This window comes from Ambystoma mexicanum, chromosome 6p (assembly GCF_040938575.1).
Source record: "Ambystoma mexicanum isolate Mex_15411 chromosome 6p, UKY_AmexF1_1, whole genome shotgun sequence".
NCBI lineage: Eukaryota > Metazoa > Chordata > Amphibia > Caudata > Ambystomatidae > Ambystoma > Ambystoma mexicanum.
Window position 1 is genome coordinate 1,423,378,975 of NC_090935.1, and position 22,555 is coordinate 1,423,401,529.

The 22,555-nt window shown below is 45.6% G+C and overlaps 1 protein-coding gene across 8 annotated transcripts in view; it reads left to right on the plus strand.

Annotated features, from left to right (window-relative positions):
* TMEM150C (transmembrane protein 150C) overlaps nucleotides 1-22,555 on the plus strand; it is a 576,836-nt gene that overhangs the window by 451,755 nt on the left and 102,526 nt on the right. For all 8 annotated transcript variants that reach the window (XM_069626139.1, XM_069626145.1, XM_069626142.1 and 5 more), the window contains one exon: nucleotides 17,487-17,568. In XM_069626139.1, the coding sequence (XP_069482240.1) occupies nucleotides 17,487-17,568 (82 nt within the window). The remainder of the gene's footprint in view (nucleotides 1-17,486; nucleotides 17,569-22,555) is intronic.

The window sequence follows — 22,555 nt, forward strand, 5'->3', positions numbered from 1 at the left end:
TAGGCTGGTAACGTCCAATAGGCTGAGGAACCGAATGCCAGGAAAGAGAGCAGCACACTAATTACTCCCCCCCCCCTCCCGAGCCCCACTGCACCGCCCCTCCCATCAGAATGTACGCACAAAACCATTAAGTCACTAATGAGCAATCATTATAAATTGTGTGCGGTACATTCTGATTGTAGGGGCTTGTCTTGGCTGCAGGGGGAAGTTAGCTGTTTTGTTCTTGTGGAATGAAGCAGAGCAGCAGGGCCCAGCTGACGAAGCTGCACACAGACCTTCTCTAGAACCAGTGTTTTCTGAATTTGCCTGAGGAAGAGAAGAACAATCTCGGGGACTTTTTCCAGCTGTTTTTGGAATTTATTGAAAACCGGAAACCGTAAGTATATGTGAAAAATAAATGTATTCAAGGGAACCACGAATATTCCCATGAAAATGGAATTGGGCTGACAAGGACTTAAGTATCATGCAGTTATTAGATTATGACTAAAACTGTGGTATTATCCCAACCTTAAATTCCATAAGACTGCTGTGTCTTTCCTTCTCAACACCTAGGCCATCACGTCGCCCACTGTGCCACCTGACTTGCCAGATACCATCCGGCCCTCTCCTTACTGCCGCCCTGTACAGCTGTATTCCTACACTTTGCCCCTCTGTATCCTACCCCCAGCTGTATATCTGGTCTGTTACCTCTGAAAAGTGATACTTTATGTATATGTACTGTTGTACACCTCTGTAAAGCGCTCCATTATGTATCTGTATCCTTGTATACCTCTGTAAGACGCTCTGTTGCTTCTCAAAGCTAGGTCTGCACTCAAATACCATAATAATATTATGCTGGATGTTTTCAAGTCCAGTAATCAAACCCTTGGTCCTGGTTTGCTCATGTTCTGGATGTTTTAAAGAAAACAAACTATAACATACTTTGAGATAAAGTGAGGAAGGCGAGGCGCGCACTCTAGTTCCCAGTCAAAATATACCTGATGCAAAAAGTAACTGGGTTAAATCCCAAGAATGTCCAAGTATTAACAGGGTTGAATCCCAAGTGCTGCAATTCAGTTGCTCTTTAGTTCTTCTCCAAGCGCTTTCTTGTCACAATCATCAGGGTGGCTTTGTTTCTTTTCAGGTGTAACTAATTTAGTTGCTCTTTCAGTCTCTAAGGATTCTAGTAGCTGTAGTGAGAACATTTTTTCAATTCAGGTGACCAGGAACCGACACCCCCCCTGGAGCACACATCTCTCCCAAAATTAGGGGAGGGGGGAAAACCATCATTATGGCTCTCCAAAGTCAGGCATAATAACCCCGGTGCTGCTGCCTCTGGAGCCTGGTACTCCCATATAATTATGTGAAAAAGTGAGGAAGGCAAGGCACGCACTCCAGTTCCCAGTCAAAATATACCTGATGCAAAAAGTAACTGCGTGAAAAAGAGCATAGGTGGGCTTAAAACATGTGTTGGCTGTCACAAGATCAACAAATACATATGATATGCGATATAATTGGTGAATCGTTTGTTCATATGGTTATTTAAAGAAAGTCAAGACCCATTGTTGATATTTTCCCATTTTGGGAAGTTAAAGTGTTGATTTAACAATGCTCTAACAACCAGAGTACATGTACAACAGGTTGCATTTCATATTTGTGAAGAGATCTATTTTTGGTAGCAATGTAAGAGCATGGCTGCCATCTTGCTCTGCAATGGCCACCTCTGAGGAGCATACATTAACTTGCTCAGAATGTCCACATGCGTTTTGTGGTCACCTCCTAGTAGAGAGGCTGATTAGGGAATATAATTGTGCAGCACTCATTTTCACATTGCATTGCACAAATGGTGTGATTTGGGGCTCCCTATTTAACACATTGCTGTGCAACATCACTTTATCTTGATTTGATAGCAAGCAGGCTCTGAAAGACAAGTGGACCAGCTTCGGCTCCAGATTGTTAATTTTGGTCATCATTCCTCTATAGGTGGAAGATGGTGAACTTGCACATTACCCATGGCAGTACTCCATTCTTACTCAGAAGAATCTGAATTCATGGAGATTTCCTCCTTCGGGGAAACTTGCTGAACCTTTGCATTCAGGGTTTCTGCCGATTCCCATGAGTGCCTGCTTAATAGAAGATCACTTCCCAAGAGATGGCATTCCAGATTGGTTGATGGTTCTTCTTATGGGGTCAGGTTACTGAGTCTGCCACTTTTTGAGAGCCTTCTTGTAACACAAGATGCCAGGTGATGTCGTGCCCTCTGAAAACACCATGCCAAGTTGTTTAATGTGGGCCCCAAAAGTGTGTCATTATACACTGAAGGGGAAACATTTTTGTCAGTGGGAATACCTTGCTGACTTCAGTATCTAACAAAGATATTCTGTGCAACATAAAGAACCATTTTTCAAGGTGAAATTTGAGGCATGACTGAAGAGCAGGGATGTCTCCTGTTGAGGGAATAGCTTAAGTGAGTGATGGGTTTTTAAGAAGTGCTAAATCGCCCACAGGCCTCAAAGCACTGGCGCTACTACATAGAACAGACAAGACAGAATCATAGTGCCGTTAGTGTGTCAGTATGCCAGTACATTTGTATATCCATTTGAACAGTTGGCGCAAGAACAATCTAAGTACCACCGCCGTCAAATAGGCTGGTTTTCATAACCTTTCCAAATTGAAGATATGATGGCAATTTTCTAACAGCATTTGGAAGATCATTCCAGATCTTGGGCCCCCATGCATTGAAACTGCAATCTCTGTACGATTTAAGTCTGAAGCGAGGTTGTTGTTGCAGATCTTTATCGTTTGAACGAAGAATACGTCTATAAGGCTTTTTCTTAAGGCGGTCTTGTAGATACTAGGGAGCAGAGTGGGCAAGGCACTTATAAACAAGGCAGGAGGCCTTGAAGCGGATCCTTTGAACCTCTGTGCATTGGTTACAAGATCTCTGTGCCTTAGCCCACATACAGCCCTGACAGTTCCATTTTGTAGAGTTTGTAGTTTCTTAATGTTGGTGGCAGAGGTACTAGCCAATAATCCATTGCAATAGTCCAGCCTCGAGTTTATAGTTGCTGTAGCTTTTAAAGCATGATTTTCTTCAGAAGGGTAGGGTCTTATCGGCCAAAGCAGATGGATTGTGTAATTGCAGCCTGAACTTGCATATGCAACGTGTTTATCAAAATTCAGGTTGCAATCAAATATTACTCCCAAGGTCTTGACTTGGCTGGAAACTTCGACAGAGACCCTCCAATTGGAAAAAAAACTGTATCGAGAGTCAAGAGACCTGATCTTGGCTGGACTTCCGCCTATCAAAATCACTGTCTTCCTGTCGTTTAGGGCTAGGAAGTTCTCAGACATCCAGGACTTGACCCTGTAAGTTCCAGAACCAACTGCGTGTCGCCAGCAAACTTTGCATAGCTGACTCCCATGCTATCCAAAAGATCAAAAAATAGCTTGGAGTAAATATTGTACAATAAAGGGGACACGCTAGAGCCTTGAGGCACCCCACAATCAAGGGTGACTTCCTCTGACTTAAAGTTTCCATAGGTTACGCTAGCCTTCCTGGGACCTAAAAGAGAGCCGAGCCAATCAATGGCCGGTTTAGCGCATCTACCCACTTCCTGATCCTGTCCACCAACCTCCCATGATCAACAAGATCAAAGGCAGCGGACAGGTCCAATAGCAGCAACATAGCCGTTATTCCTTTATCTACTATCTCAGACAACATAGATTTAACTTCTATGATTGCAGTCTCAGTACAGTGGTTTTTCTGGAATCCGGATTGTCTATTTGACAGTATGCCTTCATTTTCAATAAATGTATTGATTTGCGAGCAGGCAATTTGATCCATAATCTTAAGAAGGAATGGCACGTTTGCTATTGACCGATAGTTTTAAGGGTTCTGTGTATCCAACCCTTCATTTTTCAAAAGAGGGGTGATCCAGACCTCCTTAATGCCTTCAGGGACAATCCCTTTGGCAAAGGAGTGGTTCACAATAGTTGTAATGGGAGTAACTATGCTCGAGACAAACTTCTTGAACATGGTTGAAAGAAATATGTCTCCCTTGCAGTTGGTGGGCTTCAGTTTGTCTACCGTGGATAGTACCTCCTTAGCCGTAACCTGTCTAAAAGAAAAAGTTCTATTCTCATCTATCTCAGAAGCATAGTTCTGTGCATCAGGTAAAGTAACAGTTTCCTGATCATTGGGATATGACATTATGGTCTTTTGATGTTGACTGACCTTGTATGTGAAAACGTCATGGATTTTTTGGCACCATGCATCACTTGCCTGAAATAAAGATTCATGGGCTTTCCCTTTTAGTTCGTCTAGAATATTAAAAAGCTCTCTGGTACTGGATCTGGCACCCATTATCCGCTCCTCAGAAGTTTCTTTTTTGGCTGCCAAAATGACATTCTTGCAATGCTTGGCTGCCTCTTTATAGAGTGCCGGGGAATTTTGATTGGGACATTTTCGCCATCTTCTTTCAGCAGCTCGTTTGACATGTCGGGCTACTAGCACTTCTGTAGAAAACCATTTGCTTGCGCTAGGATGCATATCCTTCCTTCCACAGCTAGCTTTAAGTTGCGCTAGCTTATCATAAGTATGGTAGTACGCACCTCACGACACAAACTTCATGAACTTTTTGAATCTCCTTGATGGGGATAATGGTGTACAACAGAGCTAATGTTTTATCTGTCACACTTTTCAGAGACAGAAGCTGACAGAAAGTAATGTGCTAGTTGAGAGCTTTCTCTAGTCCAGAGGTCTGGAACCTTAAGCTCTCTAGATGTTTTGGACTACAACTCCAATCAGGCTTTGCCAGCATAGTCAATGGTAAAGTATCATGGGGGTCATAGTCCACATCTTGAGGGCCATAGGTGGCAGTCCCCTTCTGTAGAATGTAATAAACTTATTTGGATTCCTCGTATCACAGAAGTTAGTTGCTAGGACGTCCTTTCTGAGATAGAAAATGCAAACATTAGCATCTTCTCTCTTAAGAGATAAAGTATTGTCACACAAATAGACTATCCAAGTGCAGTACTATATACTCCTGAAACAGAAATACTGGCTGCCTGAAAACTGACACTGGCCCTGGATTTTTGCTAACAAAATACGTGTGAAAAAGCCAGTGATTTATTGATCAAAGTGTAAATTATCAATAAATACGTATGAGTTGATTTGGCAAGGGTTGCATGACACTCACAAGGGTGTCCCTTTGGGAGGGGGATAAGGACCAGACAGCAGATGATGATTACACTCAGTTCTGCACCACTCGGGCTAGAGGGAAATCCACCAGTGATCAACGTCCCATCCATCTCTAACCATCCCCACACTGCCCACATGCACACTCAATTCATTGTAAAGGACTCCAAAGCAAGATTAGGGTCACAAAATGTCTCCATCTTGACCACAATTTATGTTTAATGAACCATGAACCCTGCCATAAAGCCACCGAATATCAGCCAATGAATGGCTCTTTTCAATCACGCTGGAGGAGAAGTCGCCAACCATCTTCCTTTGCATGGCTTCCAGCTTCCTTTTGTAAGTCTGTCAGACTTTTTATTTCTATTTCCTCACCATTGTTTTGGAAGTTACTCTTAATCTTTAAACAGCACGGTGCTTTAGTTGCAGCTTTTTAACTGCAAACCTCTTATCTCGTATTGAACACAAAGAGGACTGTGGTTGGCGGTACTCCCTTCTTAGCCATTTTAAATGCCAGTGTCACCAACCGGAAAGGTGGAGATATTGAAGTGTCGAAGGTCCAAGTTCATCTGTTAAACATCTATTCTTTTGCACATTGCACAAAAACCCGGAACACACATTTGGATTACTTTCATCAAGACTTACTTTCTCTTTGGCCTCGAATTAAAGGTCCTTCTCAGCCTCGAGCAGTGGCTATGGTGAGCATGGGTGGTGGAACATTGCTGGATTACAGTCTGAACCCTTATCTAACTTCCAAAAGAAGCTAAAGTTGATCCGATTTACTTCTCCAGGCTGGGAGTAATTAAAAGGCCCACCTTGATCCCCACCTTTAGTAGCCCCAACCTCCCATCCCATTGATGGTGAGCTATGTGTTGTTGGATGTGCTTCTTTTGCTCTGCTCTGGAAGATGTTTAATACTTATTTCTTTAACCAAGAGGGGAAAAGTTAGCAACAGTTAGGCCCAGTCTGGGACGAATAAAGCCATGAAATATATGTGAGTAGTATGACTAAACACCAATGACTGTGCAATTGCCTTGATTGGTGGGAGGGCTACAACATCATAGTCAACACTTTGCCATCATTGCCCCTGGTGTGCAGTGAGGGAAGTGATTCTCCATAGAAATAGAGAAAAGTGCTTTGGCCATCATGTGGAAGATGGGGCTTTTCCTCCAGTACCAGAAAGGAGGACTTGACCCACGCCTGGCATTTATCTCTAATGCCAACAGATATCGACTGAAGCTGTATATAGATGGGCATGTACTACTCTTGTCATGTATAATGCCACTTGTCAACCATCTACCAATTGTAGTATCCTATAGGTGATCAAGGATGCCTGTGTGAGTGCAGGGGCCTTGCAGAATGCTCTAGTGGAGCTTGGAGTGTTGGGGCACCTGGGAATTCCAATGAAGACGGTTGGGGACTTGGAGCTGGGCAGTGAACCAGGGTAGAAGCTACTAGAAGCTACTGATGATCTCTCTCTCCTATATTCTATACTGAACCTGTAACTAATACAATAAAGCGTGTTCCTTTTATATATACCTAGGTCAGCCTGGTTCCTGCTCCTTGTTGTTACTGGCCCAGGGAAGATCCTGCAGGAGGCAGGATACATCACCAATCTACCAATCTTCCTGAAAGATTGTCCCTTATGTGGGTGTGGCAAGACATTCTCCAACTCCTGGACGGTATCCACGTTTGCGGGTTGCACCTTGTAAGAGCAGCTTCTGCTCTGGTCTTCCCCAGAAATTAGAGAATTCCTCCAGCTGCATTATCTATAGTGTCCTTGTGAAGGGGTGCAGACTCTTCCCCTCTCCATTAAGAGCTCTAGGCTAATATGGGAATTGTACTGAAAAGGAGATGTGACACACATTTGCCTTTCTTACCCAGATTTCCCAAGAATGTCTTATTGTTTACGCAACCACAGACCAGAATCTGGAACTCTTTCAAAGCTCAGTAGCAATCTCGATTGTTCATTCTAGATGGTGTTGTGTCTGGTAACTGTTCAGTCGAACTTAACATTGCATGTAACAAAAGGTTATGCAGGAGCACTGCATTTTGATGAAATCCCCTTGCTCATCAGGAAGCGGAGGAAGAGGAATACATAGGTGATGGCCGGTGTATGCTCTGGGGTGCATGGACAGGGAAATGGAAAGATGGTAGCAGCAAGTGGGTAATTGCTAGTTACATGGCCATAAAATCAATAGCCAATTTTTTACCCCAAATATTCATTGTGGGGGGAGGGAATTTTGTGGGCCTGAGAGGTTGTAGGTCAGATGGGGCTGTTAAGTAGGGGATGGGGCACAAAGGGATAGGTGGTGCCCCTTCAATCCCAACTATGAGGGTGCCAGGCAAAATAAAAAGAGGAGACAAGATGAAAGATACAGAGATGAATGTTTACGGATGAAAATGTTGACTATCGATATTTAGCCAATGAAGCCACATAGAACCAACCAAGTGAGGCATGAGAGCTGATGTTTGTGGAAGTACCCGTGTAAAGCTTAATTGTCGTGCTAGTGCTACCAAGTTCAGTTCTAGATAAGGTTTTGAAGTGGGAGAGGTATTCGCCATGCTCTCCCTGGCCCCAAACTCTGCGGCCATCAATTGGCGTCAGAGTTTCTAATGGAAGAGGATCTAATGGACTTGTGCCATGATTTCAAATGTTTCACTTGCATTCATTATAAACAAGATGGGACTCAGTCAGATTAAGTCTCTATTTCCTAGTGACCTTTGTCGGGCAGGGTACATGTATTTTACGGTTGGGTTGTCTCTGTTGATGATATGCATGTGCGTGCCATTCCATGGCATCAAAAACGTTTGACATGAAAACTAGCGACATCTCCCAAAAGACACTGGTCGGGCGTGGTCTCTCTCATCCACACACATGACCTGAGGAGAAAGTATTCCTCGAAAAGCCTTCGAATGTAGCATGTATCCTTATGACCCGTTTACATAAAGATTTTGTGCTGATGCAGCAAGTTTGTCTGGCAGTTACTTACTGCACACAGCTGTGTTGGGCCGTTCTGATTTTGTGCAGGCTGACATGTGCACGTTAATTATCTTTGTCTGGACCTTTAGTTTATCGTTTTAGCATGAAGTCCCAGAATGAAGTCTTCTGCTCTTTTCATCTTCTTGCTCCTCTACACTGGAACTCTCTCCCCCTCCCAATCCGCTCCTCCACTACCCTCACCTCATTTCGCACTTCCCTTAAATCCCTTCTCCTTCATTCCCCTCCGTGAAGCCCTCTGTGCCTTCTCAACACCCCCCTGATTTTCCCCTCCCTTTAATTCCTCTCTCCCCCCTACCTTCACTCTCTACCCTTTCCTCTACTTGTATTCAATCCTTCTCCTGGTTCCCCTCAACTCACTAAGTCTCACTTCACTCCCCCACCCTCAGTTAATTGCTCTTTGCACTGTTTTGTGGAATGATTCATGCTGTAATTCTTGCTCACAATGTTAATTGTTGTTATTTCTCTGTATTTGTTGTTACAATGTACAGTGCTTTGGCATAAAGCGCTCTATAAATCAATCAATCAATCAATCAATCAATCAAAAGATACCTGTGTAAAACTTAGCCTGGATAAAATACAAGCGGGCAAACCAAGCTGTACAGCAGAATTGCCGCCACCCAAACATATTGTACCAACCACAAACGTTTATATAAAGCACTGGCAAGGGCAGCCAGCAGTACCAGCACGCTGTGCTGGAGATCGAGTGTTTTTTCCTGTTTCATCGTTGGAGGCGTGTGCTCAGAGGCGTGTCCCGAGCCCTCCACCTTACTTACCCTCAGTCCCCCGCGAAGCGGACTGCGAAGGGACTGACAAGGGCAGTCAGCAGTACCAGCACGCTGTGCTGGAGATCGAGTGTTTTTTCCTGTTTCATCGTTGGAGGCATGTGCTCAGAGGCGTGTTCCGAGCCCTCCACCTTACTTACCCTCAGTCCCCCGCGAAGCGGACCGCGAAGGGACTGACAAGGGCAGTCAGCAGTACCAGCACGCTGTGCTGGAGATCGAGTGTTTTTTCCTGTTTCATCGTTGGAGGCGTGTGCTCAGAGGCGTGTCCCGAGCCCTCCACCTTACTTACCCTCAGTCCCCCGCGAAGCGGACCGACAAGGGCAGTCAGCAGTCCGCGGACCCGCGCGACTGCGCGCTGATTTCAACACCGAGACACTTACTACATTGATCCCCTGCTCTTCAGGCCCGGAGGATGGCAGCCCGGGACGAATCCGTAAAGCGGAAATTTGGGCTGGAAGATCAGGACGATCAGGACAAGCGTTTGCTAAGAAACGGCAAACCTCGCCAGCCGCCGTCCCATAACAAGGACTATGTAACCTCACCGGAAACCGTGGAGGCTACTCAGAGGCTTCAACGGATCTCCCGCATTAAACACGCAGGTAAAGTAATACAGCCAAACTCAACCCGTCCAGCCGAGCCAAACGAAGTAAGTGGCCCTCATTACGACCTTGGCGGAGAACCATGGTGCTAATTGCACCATGGTCCATGGCGCTAAGCTGCCAACTCCGCCATGGTGGTTGGCGGACTTACCGCCCCATTCCGACCTTGGCGGGGCGGTAAGTCCCCAATCCCCATTTACCCTTCCCCATTCCCATTTTTGCCCCATAGGGTATAATGGGAGTGGGGAAGGCGTTAATTACGCCACCGTAAATTACGGTGGCGTAATTAACAACAAGGTCCCTTAGCGCCATGGATTTTAACGCCTGCTAAAAGCAGGCGTTAAAATCACCATGGCGCTAAGGGAACTCGTACTCAGGCGGAAAGGGGCGCCATGGTTTACGCCGGCGTAAACCCCTTTCCGCCAGGGTCGTAATGAGGGCCAGTGACTCTATGTTTCTCCCGATTGAATCCTTGGGCTCGGATGGTACGCCGTCTCTGACGGCGTTAACTGCAGAAAATAAACTGATTTCTCCTCAAAATATGACACTAGTAACAACGTGTCCCGCGACTCCCTACACACCTCCCTCACCTTTACCCAATAAGGAGGTCCAAGGTCCAGAAACAAGGTGGGGAAGCCCGATAAACCCGGAGTCGATCTCACTGTGTGGTGAGGGAGCGCAAGAGACCGCGCCCGAACAACCTATGACCTCTACACGGGACGCGGAGGGGGGGGGAAGTCAGATTCCGCCCCGCATTTTAGACTCCCTTGTGGAGCAAGCAATGCGCACGGGCGATAAGAAAACACCCCGGACTGATCCAATCCCGCTTTCACTCCCGGGGGAGCGGGTAGTGATCATGGTACACAATACAGAGGGAGTGGAGGACTTACGAACACCGCCGGGACTAGAAGACACACCTTCTTCTCCCCATTCGTCGTGTGATCTGGCTGTTGAGGAGAGAAGGGAAGAACACAGGCGGTTGGAGATTCCGGGGATTGCCCTGGAAGAGGGGGATGGCCAAGTCTTAGCTCCCCCTTCTCGGGTAGTAACGCCGAAGCCCAGCTCCAGCTCCAGCTCAGTGAAACTACTCCCATTTTTATCCAATATCCCCCCCCCCAGCCGAACCTAATGCGGTTGATGTAACCGCAAATGCCAAACAGACTCTGAACAACTTGCCGAAAACTTCGGGAGGTAGTCACAAGATGTCCTCCCGTAGGACGGTGAGGGCCAAGCCTACGTATAAAAGAGGACAGGTGGGGGGGAAAAAACAATCAATCCCTCACTGTATGTAAACTCTGAAAGAGTTTTTTGGAAAAAAAATACGAATGGAGGGCGAAGGTTACCAAGATGTATCAGATGCAGAACTCTTGGCCATAGTTGAAGATAGAGCCATGCACCTCTCAAACCTGAACCTTCCTGTCGACACGACTGCCTCGTCGGAGAAATTGATTAATAGTGCTCCGCACTTAACCGCTCAAGGGAGTCGGACCCCCAACATAATAAACATGGGAGTAGAAGCTGTAACGGGGAGAGATCCCACAGAACTTGTTAAGGGCGCTGGAACCCACCTCCTGTTGAACAAGAGGACTGTTTCTCCTCAGTTGAACGCCGAGCTAGCCCATGTAGAAAGGGGGACCTCGGGAAGTGCCACCTTGATTACTGGCACCCCACCCTGCATGGATAACCAAGTAGAGGAAGTGGGATTGCCAGGAACCCTAGCGGGGGAGATATACCCGGTCCCGGCATTGATAAGCGGTTTCCCTGCGCTACATAAAGTGACTGTGCCCTCCTATCCTCGATCTTTGGAGACCAGCATGGAACCGCACTCTGGAGGGGAGGGCCCTCAGTATGATAAAAGCTTGGGCCACCACAAAGATCGTGGTTTCTCGACACTCCCCAGATGTCAAGGCGAATCTCCTGCTAGCCAAGAGACTGAAATCCCCTCGAAAAAAGAGGATCTCATGACTATTCCATCTACAGTCACTATCGCGTTGGCCCCATTCGGGAAATTATATGAAGCCATTAGCAACACTTTAAAAGACCAAACCACTCTGATCGCACATATGCACACCAAACTGAACTTCCTGGAGGGGTTCATCACTGCTTTTCAACAGCACAAAGGCGATGACATGAGAGGTCTGGAGTCTATCCGGGAGTTAGAGGCGGGCATTCGGCCAACCGACAGACCCCTACCTTTGGCGAAATGCGTAGTACAGACGGAGCAAAGTATAAAGGGAGGTCTGCCTTTGAACGGATCGACTGACAAACCAGGAAGGAAAAATGGATCAGTGGCTTTTACCCTACCAGAAGGTGCAGCGATTCAAACAACTACGAAACCAATAGACTTCTCCAAAATGAAAATCCCGTCCACCTTTGAAATATTTCAACATAAAGGCCAAAGTGAACCGGTCTGCAAGGGCAAAAAGGCTTTAAAACACAATCCCCCTCAACAGCCCGCACAAAAAGACAAAGCAGAGAGTAGAGGTCTAAGTAACCAAGGTAAACCAACTCCACCTACACAAAATCGCCAAGTCTTCAAACTAAAACCCCCGGATAAGACGCAGCTGGTTATACGGAGCCTAGAGAGGTCGCGAGAGGATTCTTGTAACTCAATTGACCTAATGAATATGAGTACATACACGGTCGAGGAATCAGAAACTCTGCTAGCGCCGAATCAAAAAAGAAAAAAACCTGAAAGTCGCGACAACAGAGAATCGGATGAACCGAAATCAAAAGCCCTGCTCCTTGATTCTCCCTCGACCTCGCCGCGAGCATTAGAAAAAATCTCTCTGCCACAGAAAAGAGCAAGTAGGAAGTTGAGACAAGCGCGGGGTAAGGGGCCCCTTGAGAGAAATCAAGACGAAGTTCACCCCCGAGACCCACAGCAAAGATCACGCTCTCCCGGGGTAAAAAAACCCTTGGGTTCAACATGACAGAAAAAAGGATAGAAGCCCTCCTATGGACAAATCCAAATGCCGCTACAGAACTAAGGTTCATGCACTGTCGGGATCAACAGGGCGGCGAGCCGCTGGAGCCTTTCGAGCTAATCGTTCTCCTTCGCCTAGGCAAAGGAAAATGATGACAAGAACTTTCAAATTGCAAAGAATATTTGAAAGACAGGATAGCTGGACACTGAACCATAAGGCTCTATTCAAACTGTTCCAGGAGAGTTGGTTGTTTAATATCGATGTCACAAAAGACATAAAAATCTTGGAACCGAATCCTAACGGAAGAAAAGACAGTTCGTTCCTACATATAGGATCGAATTATATTCAAGATCAAATCTGGAAAGCAAGAGCCAAATTGTACAATCTTGGTTTCGACCTGTCATATGCGGTGGAGGGCAAAACTTCGACGTTGTCCCTGCAGGAGCGGTCTTACTCTCGATCTAGACAGCAGGAACCTGTTCGAGGCTTGCGGCCTCACAAGACTCCTACCGGGGAACAAGCTTTCAGTAAATATGTTGAAAACAGGCCCCGGCGAGAATCTAATTTTTCGAACACTCGTCGGGATGCGAAAAGGAGATTGAGCTTAGAGAGGGGTCTCTCTCCGGCACCTGACTCGACACGTAATGTAACTCACAGAACCTTTCAACGTGTGGAACAAATAGATGAGACAATGAAGCAGGGCAGAAGTCTATTTGAAAAAATTGACCCTATAGTGGAGGGAATGAGATACAGCTTGGACTCCACTAATTCCCTAGTCAGCAGGCAGTAGCCACTAGAGGGTCCTTCCAGCGTTTCCTTCACGAAGGCATCGGTTCCCTTGGAACCCCCGGAGGTGTCGCTGAAATTGGGATCGTGGAATACCAGAGGATTCGCCCACTTAACTGTTACATCAGACGTCAACTTTGGGAGTTTCGACGCCTTATGCTTGCAGGAAACATGGCTAATCGAGCCTCCCACGCTGGACGGTTTTCAAATGGCACACTCACCTGCCCATAGAAGTGAGAGAGGCAGACCAAGATCTGGGCTTATTACTGCCATAAGAGTGGGCTCAGGCTTATCATTGTCAAAGACACTTTTGGCTTCGGAATTAATTCTGGCGACGCTCTTGGAGTGGGAAAGGAGGGAAGGTTCCTTGGAGCTTAATCGAAGTACAAAGATCCTTTTGATCAACGCCTACTGGAACCCAAAGCGAGTGACAAGCGACTACTTCATAGCTCAAATTGAGACACTAATAGATGACTTCCTGATAACATCTAATTCCAGCGACGTGATCATTGCAGGAGACCTGAATATTGACCTAACTCTTCACTCTAACGTGCTCCAAAGTAGAAATAATAGGTGGCACAATCTTTTAAAAGCAAGAGAGATGCACATCCTCAAGCAAAAGGAAGTGAAGGAGCTCAAAATGATTCCATCTTGGGAGAGAGTGGATCAAGCAGCAATAATAGATTATATTCAGGTTTCGAGGAGCCTACTGCCGCTGCTCACATCCTTTATAATCACCAGGACACAGCATAGTGATCATAACTTGCTTACCTTCTCGTGGCACTCACGGAGAAGAGAGGCGGTTTTTGATGCTCAGAACCTGGCAGTAAATCAGAGCGGGATCAGGCTGAGATTGTCAGAAGTAGCTATTGCCAATATAACCACCCAATACAAGGCACGTAAGCTGGTTGATCATTCACGCCCGGCAAGTTGGATCGAATACTCCCCCCTTCTGACAGTATACCAACGGAAAAAAGGAGTGTCGAAACAGGGAAATAAGGTTCCACTCCACACATATAATGAACAGCTAGTAGCCCGAAGAAAGGGGGTCAGAAAATTGCAACGGGAGGCCGCAAAATCAATGTCTTTAAGTAAGAAGGCAGAAGCTACTACGGCAGTAAAAACTTATAAAGCTTGGCTGAAGTCAACAAAAGCAAATAGGATCCAGGCAGACGCGGAAAACATGCTGCGCGCTATCAGTGGTCATAAGGCACGCGATTTCTGGTCACTAATTAAGGACAATTCTAAATTAGTGAATCAGGCACTGCAAAACTCGATTGGTGAAAAGACATGGATATCCCACTTTGAAAATCTTTATGGAATTCCGGATAAGGATAAAGAGAGCGAAGTCTCTAGTTTTGGGGAACGATGGGAAATCCCTCTGGACCTGTTCACAATCAAAAGTAAATTAACACATCTTAATGGTTCCAGAGCGGCAGGCCCGGATGGAATAACCAATTTTGACATAAAAGACAAATTGGAATTCTGGGCACCCTTCATCAAGGAGGTATTTTCAAACTGTGTAAGACTCTCGACCATCCCTGCATCATGGAAAAAAGCGATCCTGGTTCCCATTTTTAAAAAGGGAGCTAAAGATAATCCTGCACATTACCGCCCTATCGCGTTACTCGATTCCATAGGAAAACTTTTTGGTGCCTTGGTCCTGGATAATTTTAGCAATTGGATCTCCGTGACTGGCCTGTCGGATCCCTTCCAGGCGGGTTTCGTGAAAAACGTCGGAACTACGGTTAACATCTTGGCGGTGAGCATACTTAAAGCTAAAGTGTTTGAGGGCAGTCCGAAGATCTACATGGCATTTATCGACCTGGTTCAGGCATTCGATCGGGTAGACAGGCAACGTCTTTGGGCAAAACTACAACTTCACGCCTGTCCCCCAAGGATACTGGAGCCCATAAAGGCCTTGTATACGGACACCACAATATGTGTCCGGTTGAACAACCAAGGCCTCTTATCTTCCTGGATGAAAACGGTAAGAGGGGTAAAGCAGGGATGCCCCTTGGCCTCCGCCCTGTACAACGCATACACGGCCGACTTCAAAGAGTATGAAGCCAGAGTCCGGATGTTCCCTCCTACACTGGGATCAAGCAAAATCTCACGCCTACTATACGCGGACGACATAATACTCCTTGACGTAACCCCGATCGGCCTCCAGAGGCAGATAAATAACCTCGACTCCTACTTGAAGGAAAACAATCTTTTGATGAATTTGGAAAAGACTAAGATCATGATTTTGGGTGGAAAGGAAAGGAAGTTGGAGAAATTCACATGGGTGGTAAACCACACTAAAATCGAACTGGTGGACAGCTTCAAATACCTGGGCGTTATCATCAACAAGAATAGTAAGGAAACAGCGATGCAGGAGAGCATCATGTCCAAAGCGAGACTGCTCGTTTCACAATCTCGGGCAATATTGAAAAGATATGGAAAATTCACCATGGCGCCAGTGGTGACTTTCTACAAGTCCAAAGTAATTCCAACGCTCACTTATGGGGTAGAAGCTTTACCAAACCTTCCAACATCCTTTTGGTCTAAACTGGAAGGATTCTATTGGAGAAAGGTTCTTAACCTTCCTGACTCGCTACCAATTGTGTTATTAAGAAGGGAACTTTCTTTACAATCCTTGACCTCCATTGTGACCCGCAACGAAGTTATGCTATTTCGAAAGTCTCTACTCCCAAGCTCCCCACTGATTATGCAAGAAATTCAGCAAGAAAATCAGTCGGGAACATGCAAAACGTTAACAAAATGGGCGGCAAAGATCGACTCAATCCTAGAGGGCGTTGGAAGCTGTAAAGACGAATTAATACACAACCCTTCTAAGTTCAAACTGCGTCTATTACAGCAAGATTGGATTGATACTTTGGAAAAAGCAGCCGCATCAAAATTGTTCACAGATTTGCCTCCACAGCTGACTAAAGTGAACGAACTTATGCCTTACTTGTTAAAAGGGCCGGATCCCATTTTCAGGGTGAACTTCTTAAGAATCCGTCTGAACATCCTTCACACAAGGGAAGTCCTTTTCCGAAGAAATTTGGTATCGGATGAAGTTTGCAGATTCTGCAGGAAGCTAGAGATGGCAGAAACCATAAGACATCTCCTGCTAAACTGCTTAGGAGTCACGGGTCCTCGCCTGAGACATCTGGGGCACTTGTTCAAAAATCTACATGTCTATGATGAAGAGGAATGGTGGTGTCGGCTTCTTAGTGGGGTGAAGACCACTTGGGTGATTGCGGTGGTGGGCTTCTTCCGAGAGATTAAACTGCTTACCTGACGGTAGTTATGTGTGTAGGATCATCAGCTGGGCGTCCTCACACTAACTTCTCCGGGGGGGGACGCTGACTCTGACTCTGATTTTGGACTTTGAATTTTGAATCTGAACTAGATTCGAAAAAGAATTGATCTGACAGAGCCTTTCGGGGAACTTTGAGATGCTTGGGGCTCTGGACAAAGAAGGTCTTTGTCTTTGCAGGGAATCTGGATCAGTTAATGTGGGGATCTCTCTATTTCTTCTTCCTTTCCCCTCTCCAATTTTGTAAAAATTGTTTTATACAATTAAAAAAAAAAATATATATATATATATATATATATATATATATAAAGCACCTCCCTGCATGTCAGAGAGACACCCAGATGTCATGCACGTACAATTCCTGCAAACATGTATTGTTTAGAAGTGATCCACAGGTAACGTAACATACTTGTATAGCTTCTATGGAAGGACAGATGACACCCCTGCAACCCTTTGAGTATGTCCGGTATGCACAGCACCCAGCTTCTTCCCAGCAGGGTGTGCGCTTTATAAATCCCATGCACCCTGAACCCTCCTTCCTAGAACCTGAACTGATCAGGCACTCTCACGTCCGGTACAGCTGAACAGGTCTACATACATGTGAGTGTCATGGGCGTTTCAATCCCTGCCAGATAAGGCACTTCACAACCCCTAGAATCACAGAAGATAAAGTTAGTGTAGGATACTCTCTGTATCTGCTGCATGAACATGCAACCTCAGGAGAGGTGCCCTACTGGCATCCCAGAAGAGCTATTTGTTCTTTTTAATATTTCACTAGTATGTTCTTAAAAATGAGCGCGATGACACCTGTTCAAAGACCGCAAGCGCCTATATGTGTGACCTACTTTCTGCAGAGACTAATGTCCTATTCCTTTTTGTTTTCTTTCTCTCCACAACAGGCGTGAATGGAACAAGATGCAGTGTTTGGATGTTTTTACCCCTCGTGTTCTCCTTGTTTACCGCCTCTGGACTATGGATAGTGTAAGTGACCCTCCGCCATATTCCGGACACCAAAGGGCTCCTGTCAGGTGTAAGGAACGGTGTGCGTCCTTTAACTCACCATTATGTATCACCTTTAGTATCGTCATTACCCAAGCAGCAATTTGTCTTCAATATAAAGAATTCGAGAAATGCTTAAAATGGCAGTTTTCATATTTAAGTTGTTAGGTCAGTCTTTCTTAGGCATTTGGGCACCTGAGTGATGATCTGATCTCACACATGAATCAATGCCTCTGAAGTATTTATTTAAGCTTCCACTTTTACTACTGGCGGATATGTCTGGCCCATCTGGCCTCATGGACAGTCAGGCATAGAGTATGCCATGGTGTTGCTGCACAGCCAGATGCATCCTTAACTGAAAGGAAGCCGATACAGGGATGCTCCAGATGCAAGGAAGATTGAATGAAAGACAATTGGTTCCTGACGCATCCTTGCTATTAAACTAAAAACCTGGTATGGAAATATAGTGTAAGTGCATGTTTCTGGTGTACGGCCTCCTACCCGCGTCCCAGTGTTCTCATTTTATATCCCTTCTGCTTCCTCATGCGCCTGTCATTCCAACATGAATCACCCAATACCTCTTCCTACCCCTTTTGTGCCACCATTCCAAAAACCATGATTGCTCATGTGGCTGGTCATATGTTTTGAACAACTCCCATGATCCTTAACCACTGATTGGGCTGCCTAGGTATACTGGGAGTTGAAGTCCAAAATATCTGGAGGATGACGGGGTTGTCCAATTCCAGTGCTCGAGGGCTGCCAACATGTTGCATTTATCAGGATACCCCTCATTAATATTCACGAGATACATTTGCATGCAACAATTCTAAATCTATGCACATTCTGGCTCATGAATATTAATGAGGGCGATCCTGAAAACCTGTCAGGATTCCGGCCCTCGAGGCCTGGAGTTGGACAACCCTAAACCATACATCTGCCTCAGTTGGTTCAGTAGCCCATGCCATTGTAATATCAGCTTGTAACTCAGAGCACCAGAAGATTTGTATTGCGTAGGACACCGAGGCACACCTTAATACACCAACCGTGGAGTGTCGGACTAAGCAGCATGTTAACTGAAGATGCGTCAAGAGGGGTACTAGCTATCGTTGACATTCCCTGTATTTCGCCAATGCAGCAGGAATTTATTTTGCCAATTTTATGCATTCTACATTCAAATAATCAAGTCAGGAATTTCCAATTGCACTTAACATTGTGGGGTGAATGGACTAATGGCGATGGAAGGACACGCTAGTAGCTTGTAACTTTTTCAGTTTACGAGCCCAATCTGAGCTAAAATACTAACGTGTGTGTTTCCTGACCCTCCTAATACCAGTCCGTCCGTTACTTGCCAACTTCGGCTACACAACATAACACCACTTGCATGCTGTAATGTTGCTGGGATTTGTACCACACACTGCTGCCATTGCATGGACTCGAGGAGTTCTGACGAGTCTGAAAGAGAGGGAGTGTGGGAACTTTTATTGCAAAACCTTCACTTCTCCGTAGAGCACAATTCTACTTTTTTTACTGTCATCAAGGAATAGTACCAACCTGCAGCGATTCTGGTGCAGATGCTTCTGGCTGAAAGGGTTTGCAATGGGAAGAAGGGGCTGGATAACTGCTGGTCCTGCCACTGAGTGCTGAGGTTCTGGCCTCCCTAGAAACTCGGAATCTGTCTGTGAAATTGGCAGGACAAGCATTCTGCACACACAAAAGGTATGATGTTGTTACATCGCCAGTATATTTTTCGATGAGTTTTTTGCTGAAAATCTTTCAACAAAAAACTCATAGAAAAATATAGTGGGATTTAAGGGATAGGCTGGTAGGCAATAGGGAGTAAAAAATAGGAGAGAGGAGGATGGGCGGGATGCATCAATATAAAAAAACAATTTCGTAGAGTTTTTTTCAGATAAGAAATTTGGCAAAAAACTCATAGGAAAAATAACTGACGATGTAACAACTGTGAGAAAACAGTGTCTCTCCCGGGAATCTGTCATCCAGGTGGCCAGGACATAGCCACCGCTTTTGGGTGAGGGGTCTTGGGGGAGTGGGAGTTGGACACCTGATGGCGAGTAGCAGTATTCCCCTCCCTGTAACACCTTTACCCCATCCTACTCAATAGGCTATGTAGAAACCTTACCCCAACCCCCTTTACCTACACAAACACTTTCACGTGGACAGCCCAATCTGGGACAAAACAGACTCACACCCGAGCATTGTACCTGACATGTCCTACTACTATGGTCAGGCAAGGTCAGGCAATTACTGGTAACCACTCAGAACTGACTTCGATTAAGCTTCTCCACACAGATAAAAGGCAGAGCACGAGAGCACACTCTGAGCGAGGCAAAGCACACGAAGGAACAGTGTTTTCCTGATGGCAGCTGAACGAGGGAAGACGGCAAATCGAGAAGGGTGTGCAAGGAGGGAGAAACCCTTGACCTTTCTGGCAAGTGACCGTTACTTTCTAAAACCTTTTCGCTTACAGAGCATAAGGCCTGGAAACCAGACTGAAGAAACCTGCATTGTGTGGCAGAGATACCCGGGGCCCTCCTACATTGCAGATCGAATCGGGGAGGAGCAGCAGCTGCTGTGGTACCATCCCTGTCCTTGGCTCCAAGATTAAAGCAGTGCCAGAAATATCAACACAGCCGGTGAGTTGAGGAGACTGATGCAAGACCGGTCTGTGTTGAAGTCAAGGTTGTAGGAGGCAACATTTAATAAAGAGCGCAAGAAGGAAGATTTGTAATGGGTGTGATGAAAGACATAAGGAAAGCTGAATTGCTGATGGATGTTTGAACAAAGAGAGGAAAGATACAGCACCTACGGCAGAGTGGTCCGGCACCGCGTGTGCTCAATTGAAGGTCTCTGTAGGGTATCCAACTAAAAAGTGATAAAAGGAAAGTAAAATATGAGAACGAGAAATGAAGTGAATCGAAGTGGTCCTGCGACGGTTTAAGCAAAATCAATCGCACAATCGAAAGTCATTGATTTTTGACACGGTCCGAGCCTGAACAAGAGAGACCAATTGTCAACATTGTATTTAAGGGGTCCGAACCCGAGGCCGATTGAGGGACACCAATTGTGAATATTGTGCAAAATGGGGTACGAACCTGAAGGAGAGAAACCTATGGTGAATTGTGAACCCGAGAATTAGCGAACGTGAAAACCCTGATAAGAAAAGAACTTTGGTGCTTGTTTGTTACGGCAGGCCCTCTGAAATAAGAGACTTTGAATGGTAAACAGACTTTGACACAAGAAGCCCTGATACTATACTTTGAACTGTGTGCTAGTGGCAGAGAAGCCAGAGTGGGAGCGAAGCTCGAACGTGCTGCCTTGTCCCGTGCTGAAAACGTGGGTAAGGGAAGCCAACTGCTCAACTATCCTGACCTATTCCTTCTTGAACACTTTTCTTTTTACATACATTGTTATCCCACACCATTTGTATTTAGAAGTAAGGATTGGCAATAGGTTTATTAGTATAGGCCCTTTTCATTTGACAGAGACTCCAATAGGACTGCGTTATTTATTATTTGATGGCCGTAGCTTGCTCCCATACTTAGATTTAGGGTTAGATAGAGGTTCAACCCACTGAAGTTTAATAAACACCCTTGAACTGTGATTGTGTGTGTCTGTCTTCACTGTTTGATGCCATGCCTGCCTTACACACCATAGAACCCTCACAAAAAATGTTGTCAGAAAGATCTTCCAAATAGGACATGTCTTGTCTCATACCTTGCATGTATCCACTATGTTGGCCACTTCTTTTAGAAAAATATCCTTTGGCATAAATAGCCCCCCTCCTAGTTCGCTAGTCCATTTGGAGTTTATTTCAGGAGTACTTAGCATTGTGTACTTAGCATTGCTGCCAAGAGGGCACAGATGTCTCTGGTCCCATCCTCTGGGTACCTCCGTATTTTTTGCTTCTCTAAGGCTTTTGCCATATCCGGGATTTTGCTGAGGGGTCTGTAGAGGTCCATAATCTTATCTTGACAAAAACTGTGCACCATATAAAGGTGTTGATTGCGATGCCTTAGAACCTGAATATAAACGTTGGCATCCTAGGGCAATTTTCTGTGTTGGACATTATTTTACTTTCTAATGATAGACTAGGGCTGTTTGCTGGCAGTTGGTTGCTAACCTCTCTGAAAAGGGGGTTAGGCAAGTGCTTATGCAAGTAGCTGCACAGGTTGGCTGCTGGAAACCACTCAGACGTCCAGGGCCCTTGGTTGTCTTCTGTTTGAACATTCCCAAACTGTTGTGTATATGCCTCAGGGTCCTCCTGCAGTTTGGCTTCCCTTAGGCCATGCCTTTGTACACCTAATTGGTGGATGCTAGCGGATCACTGTGTCCGAGTTGAAGCTCAGCTCAGAGTAGGTAACGTATGTGCTGCAACCTTTTGCAGCTTCATCAAAATGAGTGGAAAGTGCATATTTAAACCCCCCCACCAACCTCCCCCCCCACCTGCTGGTAGTTGGGAGCATGGCGTTGTCCTCTGTTGTAAACAGTTCCCATCTTCGCAAAGTAGCCCTTAGTCACCTTGTAGTTATTGAGGCATTCATTTAGCCAAGACAGTGGAGAGACAATCAAAGAAGATCTGTTTTGGGCTTTGGAGATTTTATGTGTGCCCTAACTGGAGACCTATAGTCTGACCTACACCACTGGGTTACACATTTCCAGGAGACCATTGTTGCCTGAAGCAGTGCTTTTAGAGTATGGTGCAAGTGCTTTCAGACGACTGGTTGTTTTGTTGTTGCAGTCAAGCCACTTTTGACTTGAGATTCTGGTTTATGGGGTAACTTATGACAGAGGTTGCAATCCTGGCAACATCATTGACCGATAAGCTTGAAGCCTTCTGGTACTGTCCTGAAAGAAACTTTCTTGGATGTCCCACAGTGAGTCCCTTTCCTAAGAATGTGGGCAATAGGATTCTTCCCCAACATCCTGCATGTACGATCCTTGTTTGAAG